This window comes from Poecilia formosa, unplaced genomic scaffold, assembly GCF_000485575.1.
Source record: "Poecilia formosa unplaced genomic scaffold, Poecilia_formosa-5.1.2 Scaffold25, whole genome shotgun sequence".
In the NCBI taxonomy this organism is placed as follows: Eukaryota; Metazoa; Chordata; class Actinopteri; order Cyprinodontiformes; family Poeciliidae; genus Poecilia; species Poecilia formosa.
The window spans coordinates 2,902,871-2,923,967 of record NW_006799964.1 but is presented as its reverse complement, the minus strand read 5'-3'; the positions used below and the strand labels follow the sequence as shown (position 1 = coordinate 2,923,967).

Here is a 21,097-nt window from a genome sequence, read left to right as displayed (position 1 = left end):
ATCAAAAATCTCCCTATCAACCTAGCATTCAATCAATCAATCAATCAATCAAATTTTATTTGTATAGCACATTTCAACATCAAGGCATTTCAAGGCGCTTTACATAATTAAAAACAAAATAAAAACAGAAAAACATTAAATACATTGAAGACATCAATTGCCATAAGCAACTGTAATTCATTTGGACTGTGGAAGAAAACCCGTGTACCTGAAGTCCAGCGGGAGATCATGCAAACTCCATAAAAAATAGGTTCAGGGGTGAGATTTGCAAACAGAATAAAATCTTATTATTTCTATTACACATTATCATCACTTTTATAATCTCTTTTATCTGCACAAAAACACTTAATCCTTGCCTACACACTAAAGCCTGTTTTTTTTAAAGCCCTCTTTTTTTCTTAGTGTAAAAGGAAATAGCAATATGATTTTATTTTATTTTTTTTACTGTATTGCTTACCCACTCTCACCTATTTTTTCTGGCTGTAAAAGTGTCCAGTAAAATCCCAGGTTCTAATCCAATGTGACCACAGAGGGATGTTGGCTCGAAAGCCTCAGGACATGCTGACTTGGAGTGTGTGGATCAGTGTGTTTTTAAAGGTTGGCCTTACAAATTGTTATAAATAAAATGTAGTGTAAGAGAGATTCTAGACGGATTACTTTAAGACACCAGGCTATTCCAGTGGTCTTCTTTTTTTTTTTTTGTTTTTTTAAATCTATACAAATTTTGAATTTTGAGTCATAGGAAAAAAAAAAGGCTGCCATGAGAATTTTATAATAATATATTGTCTGGTGGGAAACGTGTTTCTCGCTCTTCTGGACGACACACTTGCTCTATGCTCTCCATACTCTCCAATCTGTTCATATCACTTCGGTAGTCAGAACTGCTTTGTGTTTTTGCCACTGGAAATGTTTCTATAAAAATAAGATTACGGGTGTTTAATCAGGCTCACGTCTCTTCTCGTTTAATCCAAAGCCAACCTAAGCCTCGGGGGCTGGCTCTTCCTTACGTAACATGAAGGGGAGTCTGAGATAACAAATCACCTGAAAGCAGCAAGGTTTCAAGCGGACTGTGTATTTTCTCTGGTGTCACAGAGGAGAAAATCAATTTTCAACAATTGCAATTGCATTTATTGTTTCTCTTTGGACTTCTTTCTCTTTGGACTTCTTTACTCTTGACTCTAGAGGGCATGAAGCCACATTTGAGACACCAAAGGCGAGAGGCAGGTTGATAAGCTGGAAATGAAGTTTTATTTGAAACAAACAAAAGACACACAAGTGATGACAGCAGGAATGACACAAATCTGAAAAAAAAAGCACAAAAACTTGACAACAGGAGACAAATAAACCACCAGCAACAAGAGCAAGCTCTTGAACTCTACAGTATCACACAAATGTCTTTCATTTTTTCTAAATTCTTTTACAAATAAATTACATAAAGTGGATCATATGCACCCTCCTAGAGTCAAGATTTTGTCAAACCTTTTTATGATATTTTCAAGTGTTGTATTGGTAAGATTTGGATCTGGACTTTGACTGGTCCGTTCTGCGGCTATATGTTTAGAGTTGTTGTCTTGCTGAAAGGTTAACTCGGTCTCAAATCTATTCGTGCAGCCTGTAGCTGGTTTTCCTCCCGGTTTGCTTTGTTTTTTTTAGCTCAGTCCAACTTTCCATCAACTCGTTTCCCCTTTTCCTGCTGAAAGAAAATCCTCCCTCCGGCATGGTGCTGATGCCTCCATATCTTATGGTGTGTTCAGGTTGCTTTGTTAGTTTTCCTTCACACTTAAAGTTTTGTCCAAAATGTTTAGCTTTGCTCTACCATGACAAAAGCACCTTCCTCCACAGGCTTGCTGTGTCCTCTGTGCTGCTTTGGGCAAACTGCCAGTGGGACTGTTGTGTCATTTAATTTAATCAGTGACTTTCTTCTTTGATTCAGGCCAAATGCTTTTGTTACTCTTCTGCGGTGTTTGGGTTTCGGCTTTCTTTTGTTATTGTTTTTTTTTTAAATGGTTTTATAAACCATAATTTCCTTGTGATTTATTTATGTCCAATGTGTCTTGCCATATGTAGTTCATTATCCTGTGTTCATTATTGTTAGAATGGTTTGCCATATAGGTGTATTTCTTTGGGTTCAGTTTCCTTGTTTGTTTTTGTGTTCTGTTCTTTGAGCATTTAGTTGCCTTCAATCATCTCTGTGGTTTGACCTTCATCTTTTCCTCCTGGTTTGTAGTTTGAGTCTTAGTTCAGCTCCCTCTCTGGTAATTAGTCTCTTTTCCTGAGTTTCCCTGCTCTCATTCTGTCGTAACCGTCCCACATCTCTTCTGATTAGTTCATCTGGTTCCTTTCTCTTTTCCACCTCTGCCTCAGTATATATCCTCATCAGTTCTCGTTGTTCTTTTCCTGGGTTCTTCCGGCACCTTCTTTGTCACACTCATGCAGCTTCCATGTCCTGTTAAAACTCTTTATTTCACCTCTCAGCCTCAGAGCCACCAGCATTTGGGTCCAAAACGGAAACCAAACATGACACTCGTCTTGATAGCTTTTTCAATATTCACATCGTGGGTTAAACACTGCAGATATTCTAAAACTGGGGAAATTGTTTCATAAACTAGTCCAGATTCAAACTTCGCCACGTTTTTCTTGATCTGTCAGACAAGTGATTGCCCTGGATAAAGTGTAAAAGGGGCTAAGTGCAAGTAAACAGCAACATTTTCAATGTTATTTGTAAAATTGGTTGTGACAACATGCCTCATTTTCCTTTCAGTTCTCTAAGATATGATATTTTAAATGATTACATGATGCTGTAACAGTCTGCCCTGCAGAATTTCAAACACAAAGGAAATCTCAGGAAGAAAGTCTCCCTGATAAAAACAGGAACAAACTGTGTAACACTGACACAGCAGACATTCACACGATCTGAAGTTATTGTACTAAAGGAAAAATCATGTCAGGCTTTGGGCGAGAGTGTATAAATGTGCTTGGACACTGTGTGGGTTTTTTTCTCCCTCCTTACCTGCAGGTGTGCATGACTCTAGTGTTAGCTTCACAGTGAATGCAACTGTGTTGTGGGTTATATTACACATAAAACAGTCTAATGCAAGCATTTTATCACAAGTGTCTCCATAAAAGCTTTTTCGTTAGGGGAGGTAGAGTAAGAGGCACACTTTTTTTTTTTTTAATGTAAAACTTTTACATAAACGCAAAAAGCTATGATTTTCCAAACATATGGCAGTGCTTTATTATGTGGGGCTCCCACTGCTGCTTTGTCTTCTACTCTCTCTCCCCAGACCAGTATGTATGAGGACCTAACCAGACTCCGTGACCTTGATGTTGGGCAGAACTGCAGTGTTCAGTCATTCATCATTGTGAATATTGAATCACAACATGATGAGAGAGATGCAGGCCAAGATTTAGCTCGCACCATGTGCCTGCTGTTTTCTGCCGGGCTGCATGGTCAGGAGTGACTCATCAGGAGCTCTGCGGGGCTTCACTGATGCCTCGGGTCAGTGAAGTCATTAAGCCAAGGTGCCATGCGTGTCAGAGTGAGCCGGCGATGCCTTGTGCAAGAGTGCTTTGGTTTGGGATGGATGATTGCAACTTTTTGAATAAATGTGAGAAAACGAAAGGTAAATTTAAAACGGTACCTGCGCAATGATTTCACCGTGCTATGAAACTGGAGGCTGGGAAAGGTAACAATGATTTATTGTGAGTTGTTAAACACCCCAAACAACTGTGGCTCTCTAGAGCCCTCTGGTGGCGGTATGAAACAAAGCAGGAATTTCCTCTGTAAAATGTATCAACGGAGAATGTTAAAAAAAAAAAAAGTAGTATGGTTTATTTACAAACGGTTACAATTTCAATCGCATTCATTTAACTGTTTGCCTGAACTGTTAGCGTGATTTGTGTCCGTCACTGAGTCAAAAACCGAAACAGAATATCTGCAGACTTATAAATGCAAATCTGATATTTGGGATATACATTAAATGTTATATCCCGTAGTTTAGAATTTATGTCACATAATTTATCAGTAGCGCTGTCAGTCTGTTTTGTTTGATCCGACTTAGAATGTCTGCTACAAACCCACTCTTGCAACATAATTTAGGGTACGTTATTTATTTTAACCACATGGGGGCAGCAGAGCAAACGGCAAACAAGCGTTAGCAGACATCTTGGATTAATCAAAGCAATCTGCTTTACTCTTTTCAATAAAAATAGATAGGACATGTTCAATGATATTCTGTGAAATTTCTAAAAAAAAAAAAAAAAAAAAAGAAAGAAAGAAAAGTGAAGACTGTTATGAATGTTATGGTCTTGAGAGAAGAGCCAGGTAATTGAAAAATAAGACTGAATCAAGGCAGCAGGGTGAAATGGCAAACGTTAATTTGATAATAAAAAAGGGCTTATTTAAGTTCATGTCATCTTTGACCATTCTTCTTTGCACAATCTTTCTACATTACCCAGAGTCCTAGAATCTTTTCTGTGCTCCTCTATTCGACTCACCTTCAAAGTTGTCTTCAGGATTTAGGTCTCATGACTGAGACGGCCGTGTACACAGGTTAACTTTGTATTCAGTAAACTTTTAATGTATTTCTATGTAGTCGGTCACAGTCCTGCAGAAGGACATGTTAGTATTAACCATTTTCAATTTTCTGGCAGTGCCCATCACAGCTTCATCGAAATTGTACTTTGTGTTTTTTTTTTGTTTGTTTTTTTTTTGCATTAATAAGCTTTTCAGACAGTTCAGAAGAGATGTAGTCTCACAGGATCGACTTCTGACATCCATAATAATGAGCATAAGGTGCTTTAACACATGGTCATCCTTTTGTATCCCACTGGACATAACGCTGTTAGAAGTTCAAAAATCCTTTCAACTCAACAAAGCACACACAATTCCTGTTAAAAACTCTTTAGGAGTTTTTATTTTATGTTTGTGATGGTAGGACAGGAAAGTTTTTTTTTTTTTGTTTTTTTTTAATGTTATGCTTTCTAAACAACCAGTCGGCATGTGGAAGGCGTCCACTGGTTTTTGCCATGGTGTGTGCAAATTTTAAGTGTGCAAATTATGGATTTTTATGCATCTTATGTCTAAAACATAATCACTACCAACACATTTTAATAGACACTGTGTATGTGGATCATATCACATCATGTGAAAACACTAAAATCCCACATTTTATTAGTTTCTTTTGCCAGTGCACTAAAAAATTGTTTTGAAACTATTGAGCATCCATGTCTCTATTTATTGTTAAATAAATAATAGTTATGCCCTTTCTTTGTGACAAGTGATCAAATCAATTCTTTTTATCTGTTGCAGAAATAAAAGTGCTGACATTTTCTATTGTTTTGCTATTGAGTTTCAGACTGTTTTCAAAATACTCCACTCCTGATGGCACCGATTTCACACACAAAAAGAAAATAATGAACTCACCCTTGGGTCTGGTAGACAATGAGCTGAGTATAAGACCATTATTTTCAAGGAGCTTGAGGTGTGAGAGCTAATTTGCATTTTTAAGCAAATGTTATTGTATTATCATCCCTGCTTGGCTTGCGGTGAAATGGTTTAAAGCTTGTTCTCACCAACGAAATGCTCAGAGGAGCAAAAAAATAAATAAATAAAAATTGGCATTTTTGCAGCCATACTCAGTTTGCCAATATACGCAGCAGTAAACTTTTGATATTGTAAAAAGCACTGAATCTATATGTTTTTAAGTACTGACCTTTGTAATTTCCTGAAATGGAGAGTGTATGAAATGATTCCACACGCATAATGTGTTCCTAGGGATGTGCAGCTGGCTGGCTTGACTCAGGCTTTTGCATAAGCAAAACAGCACAGCAGCAGTTTGGAAGGTCAGAAAAACACATTATTTTGAGAAACCAGCTTATTATTTTGAGAATGACACTCTGAAAGTTGATTATTGGCAATTTCATAAAATCCAGCTGGCCAGCTGAAGTGGTTCAGAAGAAGAAATGGTCTTTGTACATGAAAAGTCAAACTCCAACAGTCGCTTGATGCTAAAAATGAATCTCTGTGGAAGTTAATGGTCGGCAGGGTCAGCAAGAGTTATAAGCAAAGGTTGTGGCTGTGTGGACCTCTTTTTGCCTGGGGGTCCGAAAACATCTAGAGTTCACCCAGGGCTGGTTCACAGTCATACTGGTGGTGCACATTCTGGAATAAAAAAAAAAAAACATCCAAAGTTTGTTAGCAATTTTTTTTCCCCCCAGTCATAATTGTAATAACTATTTTTGTGAGGGCAGCTTTTATTGCCATGTTTGCTGGAATGGGGTGAATCCAGTACTGCTGTTAAATCTCTAAATCCCTTCACATGGAAACCCCTGTTCTGGGGTTTCCAATTTAACTGTAAAACACATGCAGTTGTTATGGTTTCAGTTGCCTTTTAAAATAAAGTCAAATTTGTTCATGTTGCATGCTTTTTAATTGTAGTGCAGCAGAGAAAACTTATTTTGACTTGAATTACATGATACTGATAAATACTCACATTATTTCAAAATCCCATTTTTATGCTTTTATAATGACCTAGGAGGAGAAGTTATTGAATCGGTTAATAGTTCTTCAGCATTCCTATTTAAAACTGTAGCAAATATAATCTGAATTAATTTTTTTATTTTTTATTTTTTTTGGTGTGCTTGGAATCATTATCTTCTTGAAACGTCTAGTGATCTCCAAGTTTTTGATATCTCAACAGAAGGTTGAGCCTCTTTCAAGTAACCTGATATTTCTGTGTTTTTACGTTGATTTCCTATTTTTAGAATATTCAGCGATGGGTAAAAATAGTCTCTTCCCACTTCTAAATTTTGCGGCATCACCTGGAGGAGTGGTAGTTGAGGCTGATGTTTTGTTTGTGAACACCGGCTCCTTTTTACTGCTTGTTAATAATCCATGCGAGAGCCCAGCTTACTTTAGACTTGGTTCAACAGCGGCCCTAAAGCTGCAATCAGTGACTAAAATAAAGTCGGTCTGAATCAGAGAGGCTGATGATTTGCGTTTTGAACGAGCTCCACAAGGTGAAAAAAGAATGCCACTTCAGTCAGCCAGACTGATAATTGGAAGGTACGTGGGGAGTTCTCAGATAAGTGTCACTGCCTATTTACTAAAACACTGTGATGTAGCACGTAATGAACTGCAATTTATTCTAATTGGATAAAATCTTAGACGGAACTTTTGCGGCAGCTTTAAAAGATATGTTTCCCCAATTCGACATCCAAGTTTGAATATTAATGTCTGTAATGTACAATCTTCCTGTGGCTTGTCACCAAATAATTAGTTTGACAAATTAAACAGAGGAACTGTTATTCATTAATGTGGCGTACACTGTTCTGCCAAATGGAAAAAAAAGTGACGGGCTGCTTTCAACACAGCCATGGAGGCCGGCTCATCTCACCTTATTGAATGGGTACAATAAAGGGCTGAGATACTTTTGAGCGATTATTCAATAAGCAGCTGTGGGTTCTCAACAAGAGAAAGAAGACGTTTCAAACGGCAGCTGAAATTGAGAGCAGCCGCGACCTTCTACTGCCGGATGAGGAGAAGCCATAGCTCAGCTCCCTTTTGCACCCTCGCCTTTAGTGTGATCAAATAGTGATCATCACTCTCCAAAACAAAAACAAAAACAAAAATGGCAGGAAGTTAATTGAAAACCCCATCAGTGGATGCATCAAAGGGACATAGGAGGAAATCACATCTATGGAGGGCAGTTTTCATTTTTCCTCTTATGGGAGAAGAATAGGTCCTTCCCCGCTGACACATTCTGACAAATTAAATGTATTTTACTTCACATTGTTCATGGCTAACTATGGGAATATGGACACACTGGCTAGCTTAACATCAATTTAACTTATTTTTCAGAAACTTTGTAAGCTAAAAAAGCAATATTGTTGCTTTTCGAACAGTACACTTACAAGATCTGACTTCATAGTAAAAACAGAACGTACTATATGAGATGATAAGAGAAAAGCAGGGGATAACGAAGAGATGCCATTGATGGATGTATATTCTTCATCTTATCTAAATTAATGTTTTCACATTTCTTTGGCAGTTTTTTTCATGACAATATGTAAATATATATATATATATATTTTACCAAAAAATCTCTAGTAATTGTTTTGTAGCTTTAGGAACAATTTTATTTTTCAACTGTTAGAAATCTTACAGTTATCTGTGGTTATCCTTTCAGAAGATCAATCAGTCAATAAAGTTTATTTGTATAGCATATTTCAGCAGCAAGGCTGGTCAAAGATGCGTTACATAATAAAAACAGAAAATTACAAAGTTCACAAGATGGCCTTGCCTTCGGTATTTTGCAAATTAGATTGATTTTATTAAAAAGATAATGTATTAGTCCATGTCTGCCATTTGAAACTCCCCACAGGGGGCATGATTATTATATGTCTTTTATCTTCTTACAGGGATCGAGATATTTTTAATTTAAAAAGGACAAAAAGTTTTTTCTTTTTCATTTCTATCTTTAATCACACAAAACAAAACAGCACAACACAACACAAAACAAAACAACAGAATTAGCATTTTCTTTCTCTGTCGGTACTCTAACTGCTGTGATTACACTTCCAGCAATGTTAGTGACTCTGACCAGGATTGAAGTCTGTGAGCTCAGACCGAAATCAGCCTCCTGTGGTTCGACTGCAGGAACTCCTGTGATGATCTATTTCACACACACGCACACATACGCACACACACACAGCTACCAAATGCGCACACACACAGCTACCAAATGCTTTGTGTCTTCAAAATATCAAAATAAAAAAAAAACCGTAAGAAAATGTAGGTACTGGAATCGCCTTTTTCATCTTCTGAGAGCAGTTTTCAGTGACACGTCTAGGATGGTGAATAATGGCGGCTGACTAAGATGAGGAGTGTAATGCTTTCCACTTTCCCTCCTCTGTTCACTTTCAGACTCATAGCTGCTGTTCATTTCATTTGTGCTAAATTAACCTTGTGCTTTCAAGGTTTATGTTCTTTGAATGCCAATGAAAATGAGGAGAATTTATTTAATTCACCTTTAACAGCTTTCTTCAAATTCATTCCATGGCCAGACCTTTATTTGCCAAGTGCTACACACAAACAGAGAAAAGCAGTTCCAGCTGATGAAAGGCTTTTTTTTTTTTCTCAGAGTAAACGCATCTAAAATATTTGTCTGGGTTTTCAGACAGCCCCTATAGGCCAACAAAAAGAGCAACTGAGCAGAATCTGCAAAGCACGACAAATCTACCAACATCTGGCAGTTGTATCGTAACTCGGTCAACGCAGATGGAAACTGAATTAAAACATTACGTTTTTTTTTTATCAATCAATTAATTAAACAAACAAACAAATAGATGAACAAATACACACACACACACACAAATAAATTTGCTATAAGAAACATTTACGTTGCTTTCAAAGTTTGCCACAAGTAATGTAAGGAACACAGTAAATAAATGGAAGAAGATGCCCTGGTCAGGGGAGAGAAAACTGAAACACCATGACTGACATGCAAAGCCGCATCTATGACGCTAACGCTAGACATCGCCTTGAACACGCCGTACACATGTTGAAGCATGGTGATGGCAGCACAGTGATGTGGGGAAACGTTTTCTTTTTTCTCAGCAGGAACAGAGAAACTTTGGCCCGCTGTTGTCTCTCATCTGCTGGTTGTAATTGCCAGAGACATATTTACATATGTTGCCATGTACGGACCAAACGGGACGGAGCCAAGATAATATGAATGTGAACGATTCTGAATGTGGCTGCAGGACAAAACGTTTTGTTTCCCAACCGCCACTGACATATTGGTTGGTCTAAATCTGTTACAGGCGCTGTTCCCAAAGTTTCTGCTCAGATTTTGTTATTTACAAAGAATAAATTGGAATTGAATTTTTTTCTTTCTCTTTGAAGCTTTTGCAGGATCACAACACCTTCCACTCAGTAAATGGAGTTGCAGATGCATTTCAGCACCGCTGGTCTTGGCTAAGTGTTACAGTGTGTGTGTGTGTATGTGTGTGTGTGCGTGTGTGTGTATGTGGAAAGCAGATAAAGAAGACAGACATGGGGCAGGTGGAGGCTCTGGGTTATTAGGCCAGGTAAACAGAAGACGCTTGTGTAACTCTGGCTGATAATTCACTGACCTTTACCTTTTACACTCTAATGCATTCTAATAGGCCAGCAGATCCCAGCATGTCTCCTTTGTTACCAACACACACACACACGCACATAAGCACATACGCTTTATGATGGCCATTCATCACAATGACATACATACACATGTACACACACCTATCTGGTTGTCTGGGAGATCAAAGTGTTTATATTCCTCTACCTAAAAGCCCCTGAGAGAAGGAGGAATCCCCGATCTGTCAAACACACGCTAACTTGCTGAAAAGGACGCAAACTGAGGAAACGATAAATGTTCATCATGTTTAAAATGTATTATTTTCCTTGACCAATTAGTGCCAAGGAAAATGAATGGCACTCCTGGATTGTCAGTTTTACAAACGCCAGCCAATGGCATGTCAAGTAATGTTGCACCTAGGTATGTTGCCATTCCAAGCTGCATTGTTTTTAGAATGATTGAGGAAAAAAAAAATCGGAGAATAATTTGGAGTTACACTATATAGAAAAATCCACGGAACGAGGGAATTTGCAAAGGGGGAGACGGCGAGGATCCACAACAGCAAATACAGAAACAAATAATTTACAAAAATAATAATAATCAGCTGCACTGTTAATTGCCCTTATGATCCTTTTAAAATAAAAAATAACTCAAGTATTTTTAGTTCATCCTTTATATTTCTTAACTGAGTCAAGTTTGCATGAACTTTAAATTTGAAAGCCCTGTCTTTATGCTTATCTGGAACATATGGGCCCTTCCATCCTTAATTCATATTCTTACAAAGTGAGTATTTAAACAAAATGTAATTTACATAGAAAATTGGCATTTTCTGAAGGACGCTGATTCGAATCACCCAAACAATGGTGCATCAGTGTTCTTTTATGGCCATTTCATTCCCTCAGCATAAATCATGTAGAAAACCAGAGGGGTGAGCTGCAGAGAAGACAACTCACCCCAGCTGGGACTCAGGGGGCCACCCTGCAACTTTTAGTCACAGGGATCTTGGATACAGATCCCCAGTCCAACACACCTGAATCAAATGGCTGAATTACCTCTTCGGCATGCAGTAAACCTCCACAGAGTTCTGCTAACGAGCTACTTATTGATGCATTTGTGCTGAAGCAGACGTAACATCTAAACCCTGCAGGAGACCCGCCCTCAACGACTGGAGTTTGGGACCCCTGATTTAAAGGGACTGTGCAAAAAAGGAATAATCAAAGATCTCTCTTTTTGTATGAGTGAGGCATCCTACTGGGGACAAATTACACCCAGCAGGAAAGTCAATAACTGTGCCACAGGGGATTTTGTCTAAATCCCCTTTTTCTTAACTTGTGAATTTCTCCTCTAGTGAATAAATGTGCTCAGATGAAAGGTTGGCTTTCTCTAGAAATGTTCCATGTATATTTCTGCATTAAATGAAAGGCTTCCTACACATCTTTACCAGGAATACCAACAGATATGTAGACAGCATGTGAATTGCTCACTGATTTGTAGAATATTTTTTTTGTCTGGTGTTGCATCTGTATACAGTTTCTTATGTTTGCTGTCTGCTAGTTCCCTCTCTAGTTAACTGTGAGGGACCGAGATCTGCCAGAGGTGGCCCGCAACATGCAAAAGGATGACCGGTCCGGGGACGACAGCCAGCGGGAAAGTGTAAGCTAACACCAGTTTTAATAGTTCATTTTAAAAATATGCTTTAGGATGGATCAGATTTCAGTTATGCTTTTGGGATTTATTAGTGTTGGAGTAACCCATTAAGGGCCACAGTTAACATCTAAGGTGGCACAGTGAGATTGCAACGAAACCCAATAACTGCGATGCATGTCGTAGTAGGAAGATTGAAATTCTGAGCATGCTTTTCAGAGTCGACAGTTTGACTCCGCCGTTTAGCAGAAAGGTCTTTTACTTGAATATTTTACATGCACGTCCCTGAATACTGATGCTCAATTTATATGTTGAGTGAATTGTTTATTTTCTATTTTCCAAAACAATGTTCCACATGATATTCACAAATTTCTCTGCTGGGTGACATAGTGGCGCTTATGTCTGGTACAAACCTCATATTTGAACATGCACTCTGTTATGCCATAATAGCCCTGTTTTACTCTTCACCTAAAACTGTTGATTTCTCTGAATAGCGAAGTCTCATTTTGTTGATTCATCTGCCCTAATTTCTGATTTCTCAGATAAAGATAAAAGGTTAATTGGATTTAAATACCAGAAAATCTTCATCGGTCCCCTCTAGAGTAGCTCAATGCAGTATATCAGTCCATAGTGGTCGTCACTGATATCCACTATAAACAACAGTATCATGATTAAATATGTTTCAAAATATATGTTCCTTTTGTCTGAAGGCCTACTGCCTACTCAAGCGGATAAACCATCTGATTTGTCTGGACTTTTTGTACGTTGATGGCCACCTTGACATTTGTTTTCCAGAAATTTCATCCTCTCTTTTGAAGAATTAGTGGTCCACAAACAATATGAATAGAGATTTTTCCTTGTTTCCTCATAATAAGTGAGTGTTGTATTCAAATAGGAGAAACAATAATTAAAATCTATTTTTGTGTGAAACCTTAACTGAATATTTATTCAAGTGCTTTACTTCCAAGGTTTTGAATTGCAGAAAAAATGTTTTTGTGGAATCTGGAGTTCCTGATGGTAAGTTTATTAGTTCCTGATGGAGCTGGTTTCACCAGCAATGAAAAAAACCCCAAACAAACAAATATATTTTAATGCAGAATACCACAGTGAATATAAAAGTAATTATCCTAGCCGTAATAATTTTCCTGTGCTGCTGCAGTGAACGAAGGCTATTATTGAGCTACTTCTACTTTCAAACATCAGCAGAGCTGCAAACTGTAATGATTAAAGTCTTTGTTGATGAAGAGTCATAAATATTTCAAGTATATACAATTCAATGGAATGTTTGTTTGACTAAAACATACAAAAAAAAAATAATTGGAGTGATTTCATCTGTCACACATTTGTCTTTTCAGGTGGTAAGATTCTACCAAGTGAAAAATGTTATAGCTCAAAATTACAAATATTTAACAGAAGTGCAAAGCTGGTATTTTGCATTCTCTTCATCACGTCCTCCCATCCCCCACAACAGCTTCACCGCACCGTCTCTCACACGATGTTGTCAGAGTTGTGTGCAAGCTGTCCATCACCCACCTCTGTCCATCTGGATGGACGAGGCAGGTTCCCAGCAAATCCTCACAAAAACAACACAGATAAGAGTAGAAGGATGAAGATCAGATACAGCAGCAGCAGCCTCTGTCAGGATTAATCTAACAGACATGAATAAGATATCCAGCCATCCTCCTGACCTTGAGTTCAAGTCCAAATGTAGGTCTACTGCATGAGATTGTTTTCCGAGAGAAGGACAATAAGATAAAGACAGATCTTTAGCTTATTTGTCTGACCAAATAAGATAAAGATGTTGAAAGATATTTGTGAAAATGTCTTTCAACAGATCTGCTGCTGTTTAACCCTTGTTTCATATTTCAACATCTACACATAAAACAGTCTTTAAATTGAGCGTTTCTGTTCAATCTCCTGTGTGTAGAGGGACCTTAACATATTATCACACTATCTGTAGTTTATTTAAGGATGTATTGAAATAATATGTGAAAACAGTGCCAGTGAAAGGTTATGCTGCATATTTATGCTGATGGATTAACTCATCAGCATAAATATTGATTTCGGCTTTTAAATAGATTATTTGAACTGCACCTTTTCACAGTGGAAGAATAATACAATTTTGGTCATTTTTGAGAAAGGAATTGAGCGTATTAGCCTTCTTTCTCCATTCTTAAACCATTTCAGATGTGTGTTTGGGATCATGGTTCTGCTGAAACACACATAATTCTGCCCCAAATTCAACCTGCGTGATGATCTGAGGCGAGGTAGAATAATTTGGAGACAAGTTGCTGTCTTCATTATTCCAGTGGGAGTAAAACAGCCCCACAGCATGATGTTGCCACCACCATGCTGGACAATTGGTAAAGTGTTTTGACATTTGCCAGCCCCACCTAGTTTCTCAAACACGGGGCCACACTAGAAACTTCATTCCAAAATCACTTGGGGACAAGTGCCTTCACACTTCCTCCCACTAACATGTGACATGGAGGTGGAATTGAACTCACAACCTTCTGAGTGCAAGAGAATTACACACTTAGCCACAGTGGGTCCTACATGTCTGTTTCTCTCTGTGTTGGATGTGTGTTTCGTCTTAATGTCCTCCTTGAGAACCCAAGCAAATTTTACCTGGCCTGGCCTCTGATTTGACATGGAGTTGAAGTATTTGGATATAGTTTTGTCTTAATAATAATAATTTCACCTAATTTATATAATGTGTTCTTACAATAAATAAATAAATAAAAACAACTCCAATGCATGATGCTACCACCATGCATGACAGCTGGCACAGTATCTAGGATAATAGTCTCTCCATGTTTCCTTCCAAATCAGCCACCTGCTAATTTGACGCACCCAAACTGTGTAGCCACATTTATATTGAGAATAGTTTATTTACACTTTATTAGGAGCATTCCATTTATAAGGGAAAAATCATTCTGGCGATTACTTGTTATTACTTATTTGGTTGATTATGAGGTGAATGCGGAGTACGCCACAAGGGGGCAGTATAGTGTGAAGGCAGAAGGTCCGCCAGGCGAAGGGAAACTCTTTTGAACAGTGTTGCGGCTTCCGCTCACACTATGAAGCGAGGCTATGAAGCGAGGCTGCATCAAGCCAGGACACAGGTTGCTTTTGAAGATCCTAACTTATTTTCTTCCGTCAGTGACTGCAACGTAGTAATCGAGATCAAACCCAGATACAGGTGGCCAAGGATCCCAATTAAACTTAAAATATAGTTTTGGAGTGGATGAAGGATCTTTACATTAAGCTTCCTGGATTACCTTTTCTAAACCTTGACTTAAACTGAATTGTAAGTTTGTGAAACCTTGTTCTACATCAGGAAACCTAACCAATCAAAAAACAAACAAACAAAAAAAAAAAAACACATACAGACTTCCAAAAATTGTGAACAAACCTATTTCAAAAACTGATTGGTGCAGATACAATAATATCTAAATATAAATTAAATGTAAGTTGTGTTGTATAGATATTGTTCATCCTGCATGTGTATTTTTTCTATTTCGGTTGAATAGTAAGAATTCCACAAGAAATTTAAAGCTTTGTGTCTTATTTTTTCTCCCTTTTTTGCATTGTATGGAAACATCTGACTGAAAATGTAGTCAGATAAACTTCAAAAACATTGATGACTACAATTTCTCCAAATCTCCTGCCAGAAAAGAAAACCAAAGGTCAGCTGTTTGAATAAAAGAAAAATCAAATCAAATGGCATCTTTGCCTCTAAGAATTGCTCAAACTGATTCATGCCAGTGTGTTAAAAAAACAAAAATAGATACTCCTATTGGCAGAACAGAGCAGACTGTACAAACAGAAAAGGTTGCTGCAAAAACTGTTGGAGACAAGAGCAAATGACCTTTAAAATGGAATAAAACGGCACCAATGGAGCAAAAATTGTTTGATGATTCACATTTGATGTCTCAGAGGGGGCTTTGGAAGAGAATGTTCTGAAAGACAGTGTCCTGGGGAAAAGTTATTGGATATCTCTGAGATGTACCATTCATTTGTGCTGTGAAATAACAAGGATGATGAATGATTAAATTAGCCAAGAAAGTAATCGCTCATGTCAGACGTGGACGTGATTGGTGACCTCATCAGAGTGAAGCGTGCAGGTCACTGGGTTGCAGCTATGAGACTTGACCTCCCACCAGTGGGAGAGAATGGGTGGGACAGCTAATTAGAGAGATGGGAGGAAAGCTAAAGGAAGCGATTAAGACGAGAGGTGAGTGTGAAAAACAAACAGAAAGCAGCAGACAGGCTTTCTCACCGTTCCAAGGGGCACATTAAGGTAGAGCGGGGACACAGGCTGCACTGATGAATACGCTTCCCAAGGCTCCCGGGGGTTGTCCAATCAGGCGGTGCCATTGATGAATAGTCATGAGTCACCTTATCAGCATCGCCATGGTTACGCAGATGTGACTGTGGCCCCGTGAATGTGATGAGGGAACAGAAATGGGCAAAAGGCTCCTCCGTCTCCTTTCCTGTGCACATCTTGATCACCAATTAGAGCCTGGCAGGGAAAGCGTTCAGACCAAGTGTTTTGCTTGGTGGCTCAGGTGAATGGCGTGGAAAAAGGCAAGTCAACAGAGGGAAATGAGGAAAAATGACAGTAAGACAGCAGGTGAATGTGCTCGGCAAGGGCGGGCAGATGGGAGATTTTGATCGGTCTTGACTTAAAATCACATTAATTAACGATAAAGCCAGTTACCAAACAACACGTGCAGGTGAGGGCTGACAGGAAGAGGAGATGGGAAGTGGATGACAAGATATTTAATAAAAGAGCAACGAAATTAGATTGGGCAGTTCAGCAGAGAGAAGCGTTATATGAAAAGGGGAGAAGAGGCTGAGGATGAGCAGTAAAAGAACAGCTGTGGCAAACAACATAAAGAAAATAGACAACAATATACTAGAATCAATGTTTTCTGCTTTCTGTAACGTGATTAAATGTAATGAAATTTCTTATATTGTTTAAAAAAAAGTTGTTTTAAAGTGCAGTTTTACGAGCATGGTGAAACGTGAAAGGAGCAAAACAGCTTTAAATCTGTTGGCACACTTGATCATTTGATTTTGATTTAACTACTTAGAGAAAGTATATATATTTTGTTTTTACGATCAAATGGTTTGTTTGTGAATGATCTTGTAAGCAGAGTCCAGGCAATTTCTAGTTCTACTTCAGGTTTATTGCAAGAATTTAAATGTCTGGTGACAATTCTGGGGACTGTGAGAACTGCAAGCAGGAGTTTCAAAATCGTTTTTCATGTAATTTACTACTAACTGTTATTTTTGTGAACATCAGAATTGAAGTGCCCTATTTGCAAATGTTTTCAAAGGAACAAGTCTGGTCTAATGAAGGAAATTCATTTTTAAAAAATGGTTAATGAAGTACTCATTTGGGACAGATTATTTGGTTTAATAGTTTTGTGATCCCTGAGCAGTGCCACAAATCTTTCTCAAAAGTTTTACTGCTGCACAATACACAGAACAGGTCAGTGACGTGACACCGTCGTTAAGAACCTTCTACTTCCCGCTCATTTGTGGGGGTCACAGAAAACATTGTCAATTGCTTTTCAACCTCTGCTTATCTCCGCGCTTATTCACGAGTCAGTGGAGCAATCTGCAGCAAATTCAAAACATCTAATTGGATTTGCATCACCATACAATGGGGAGGTCCTCAGGCACTCAAAATATCTCTCTGGGCCAAATTATTTAATTTAATTTTATTTTTTTTTATCAGCGCGCTCTTCACGCAGTTTTCTTTTGAGTTGAGCCTGCGTATAAATGTTGCTTAATTCTAGACTCGGATAGGTAGAGGGGCTGCGCAGACTCTGATTTGTATTTAATCTTCTGATTTACACCGTGTGTGGAGAAACATTATTGCCCGCTAACCATTCTCATTTCGCTGCCTGTTGACTGTGTTTAAAGCGTGATTAATCTTGCATGAGATGTTTGGCGGTGTGCTCGTTCCACGACCGGAGGTTGATGAATGAAGAGTGATGTTTAAACAATTGCCTGCAAAGGTCGTTTGTGAGGACACAAAGATGTTTGCTGACCTCTTAAAGTGAAGGTTTGCCTCTGTTTACTTCAGGGAGTGGCATCTTTCTGGCTTTTCCTTCTGTTGAAGCAGAGCAGATTCTAATTGTTTGTCTTTATAACACCTTTATTAAAACTGCTACCAAGCTCAGCTATACATCTTGAAGTTTCCACATTACAGCACAGTGATAATGACCTTCTGCCCAGATGATGAAATAAAAGAAAATGTACTTTGTCTAGTTTAATAGCTTCAGCCAAGAAATCAGGCTTATTTTCTTTTCTTTTTTTTTCCGTCTGCTTCTGATTCTAAGTTTGTATTCTCCCTAATGGTTGCAGGCATTTTATCTCATTTTTATTTTGTTATGCATCAAGCAACACGCAGTAATGCCCAAAGCTGCAGAAAACTCTAGGTCATGTCCCTGCCATTTACCATGATCGGACTGATGAGTGACCCCTGAATCTTGCCTTGTATTATTGCACAGCTTTGTAATAGCAAGACAGGGGGAATCCCTCCAGGAAAACACACCGCTAATGACTTTTTCTTTTTTTTTTTTTTTTGTCTCTGGTGTGTTTACTCTGCAGATTATGTTACAGCTATTTAGAGGGCAGAACTTGGAAGAAAAATCATCCCATATTCTCCCAATCAAATAGAAGCTCATTTCACCACCAGCTTTACTTTCTGCGTTATTTAAGAATAGGAGGCTAAAGTCAAGATTTGCTTCACAGTCTTTGGGCAATGTAGTTTTTTTTTTGGGGGGGGAGGCAGTCTGTTTAGTAATGCTCTTATCTTGCAGTAGTGGTTAAATTTTAACGTATAAATAATTTTGGTAGTTATTGTTGGCTTCTTATTCGCTTCCCAGATTTGTTCCATGTGGTGGTGCGTTCAGTAGCAGCTTCTTTTACTCCCACGTGCCTCGGCTGATTTGATCCCCAGAGCATTCTCAAACTATTTTTGTCATGTTGAAGGCCACATTATCCTTTAGGAAGGAACACTGCCATTGTTTTATGTATGTGGTTTATGTCACTGCGACCTCCTGGTGAATAATGTGTCCCTTTGATTCCAGGCAAAACATTACCAACAGAGTCACTGCTGGATTCACTATTCCACACACAGGACCTTGATTTATTAAGTTATTTATTAATGTATTACAATTTTATGTGATGCATCAAGACAAATAATGGTGTAATTATGAATTAGAAAATTGTTTTGACTCTATGTTTTTGTTAATAAAGAGAAATCTAAAAGTGTGCATTTCTATTCATCCTCGTGAGTAAATGCTTTGTTGAACCACCTTTTGTTGTCGTTATGGCTGCATATATCCGGGTTGCCCATGTAGAGGCGAATGGTTTTGCCCATTCTCCTTTGGAGAAATAGTTCAAATTCAATCAAATTGGAAGAAAAATATCTGAGCATAGTTTTTCACAACTATAGACCTGGATTTTGACTGCGCCATTCTAACACATGAACATGCTTTGTTCCAAGTCCTCTCTGGCTTTATGTTGCAGATCATGTTCCTCTCTGAGGTCTTATTTCCTAACTGGCTTTCTTCTGGGATTTTCCCTGTATCTTTCTCCAGCCAACTTTTTCAAACAGGAAGCAATTAAGAGGTTGCTCTAAGGTGGTGGGGAAAAAATAAATAAAAAAATAAACTGGCAATAATTGTCCAGCCATCCATTTTCTTTACACCCTTGTCGCTTAGTGGGGTTAGGAGGGGTGCTGGTGCCCATCTCCAGCCAATGTACACCCTGGACAGGTCACCAGTCTGTTGCAGGGCAACACAGAGACACACACAACCATGCATACACACACTCACACCTAGGGGCAATTTGGAGAGGCCAATTAACCTGACATGTTTTTGGACTGTGGGAGGAAACCAGAGTACCGGGAGAAAACCCACGCATGCACAGGGAGAACATGCAAACTCCATGCAGAAAGACCGGGGCCGGGAATTGAACCCAGAACCTTCTTGCTGCAAGGCAACAGCTCTACCAACTGCGCCACTGTGCAGCCCTGCATAGCAATAATTGTGATTTTATCAAATTTGTTCATTCTTGTGCATACTCATTATTTATTTTATACCAGTCGGTACAGTCTTGGCCTCTGAAAGCAGAAAATATTCCACAACAGCTGCAGAAGACGCTACAACTCATTCCTCTAGGCAGCACTGTTTGTTCATTCTGAAATGCACTTAGATCTTTATACATATTGCATATTTTTGTTACTTTTAACTGAAATTTGGAAAAATTTCCCAGCTACCGTTTTTCTGATTGATCTTCGGTAATGAGGATGCATAGAGTATTTTACTTCTCATTCAGGGATTGACAATGCACTGACCGCATGACTCTTATAAAAGACAGCAGATACCCAGCCTGGAATGTTGCACATTTCCTGCCATTATTTCTCATATCACATTTTCCCCAAATAACACCAGTGTAAAAAAAAAAAAAAAGAGGAGAGTTTTCTGCTGTCATGTCCACGGTTTTGCTTTGCCTTTGAAACATACATTACAGAGCTACCGTGCTGTGAGCCTTGATGTTCTGCAACCTTGATAGGAGCATGTACATGTGCACAACGTAACGCATCAAAATCAGAATATGCATGAGTATTCAAATGCTCAACGAAGGATCTGCAGGAGACTTAAGCAGAAGAAGTTGGTAAAATATTATGGCTTTTTATATGTGTGTGTGTATGTATATATATGGTAGGATGATGCTAAAAATACAGAGAGAACTTGATATGACAGTACCAGCAGACTCATAACAGGCTGAAGGAGATGTTTGATAGAGGATTATACAGGTAAGCTTACAGAAAAAGTTTGAACCTGTGTCTATGTAGATAGATAGATAGATAGATAGATAGATAGATAGAGGCCAAGAATGTAATTTTCTGGTAAGCCCTGTGATCTGTCTAATGTGGAAGACAAAAGGTGCCCTTCTTTTTTATCACCCCACAGTTTTACAGCTTTGTTTTTGCAGTAAAGATGCTTACACTGCTTGTAAATACCAGAGACTCTCGCCGTGGAATAAAGCTGAAACCTCTGTCAGATTTTTTTAGCCCGACAGTGCCTGCATAAAATGCAAGAAAATCCATGTTTTATGAGAAATTACTCCTATTACAGCAGAGTAACAAAAAACAATTGTGAATGAATTATTCTCTGCAGTTTCAAGGTTTCTAAAACTTGAAACAAAAAAGCCACCCATACAATAACCCTGAAATAAAATGTTCTGGCTTGTTACCAACGCAGTCACAGCTTTTAGGAAAAAAAAAAAAAAAAAAAAATGAGGTC

The 21,097-nt window shown here is 38.4% G+C and overlaps 1 protein-coding gene across 1 annotated transcript in view; it reads left to right on the top strand.

The window, feature by feature from the left end:
* LOC103135435 (cAMP-specific 3',5'-cyclic phosphodiesterase 4D-like) overlaps nucleotides 1-21,097 on the top strand; it is a 51,913-nt gene that overhangs the window by 19,555 nt on the left and 11,261 nt on the right. Inside the window, exon 2 of the mRNA XM_007548151.2 lies at nucleotides 11,676-11,774. Coding sequence (XP_007548213.1) covers nucleotides 11,730-11,774 — 45 coding nt within the window. The 5' untranslated portion in view covers nucleotides 11,676-11,729. The remainder of the gene's footprint in view (nucleotides 1-11,675; nucleotides 11,775-21,097) is intronic.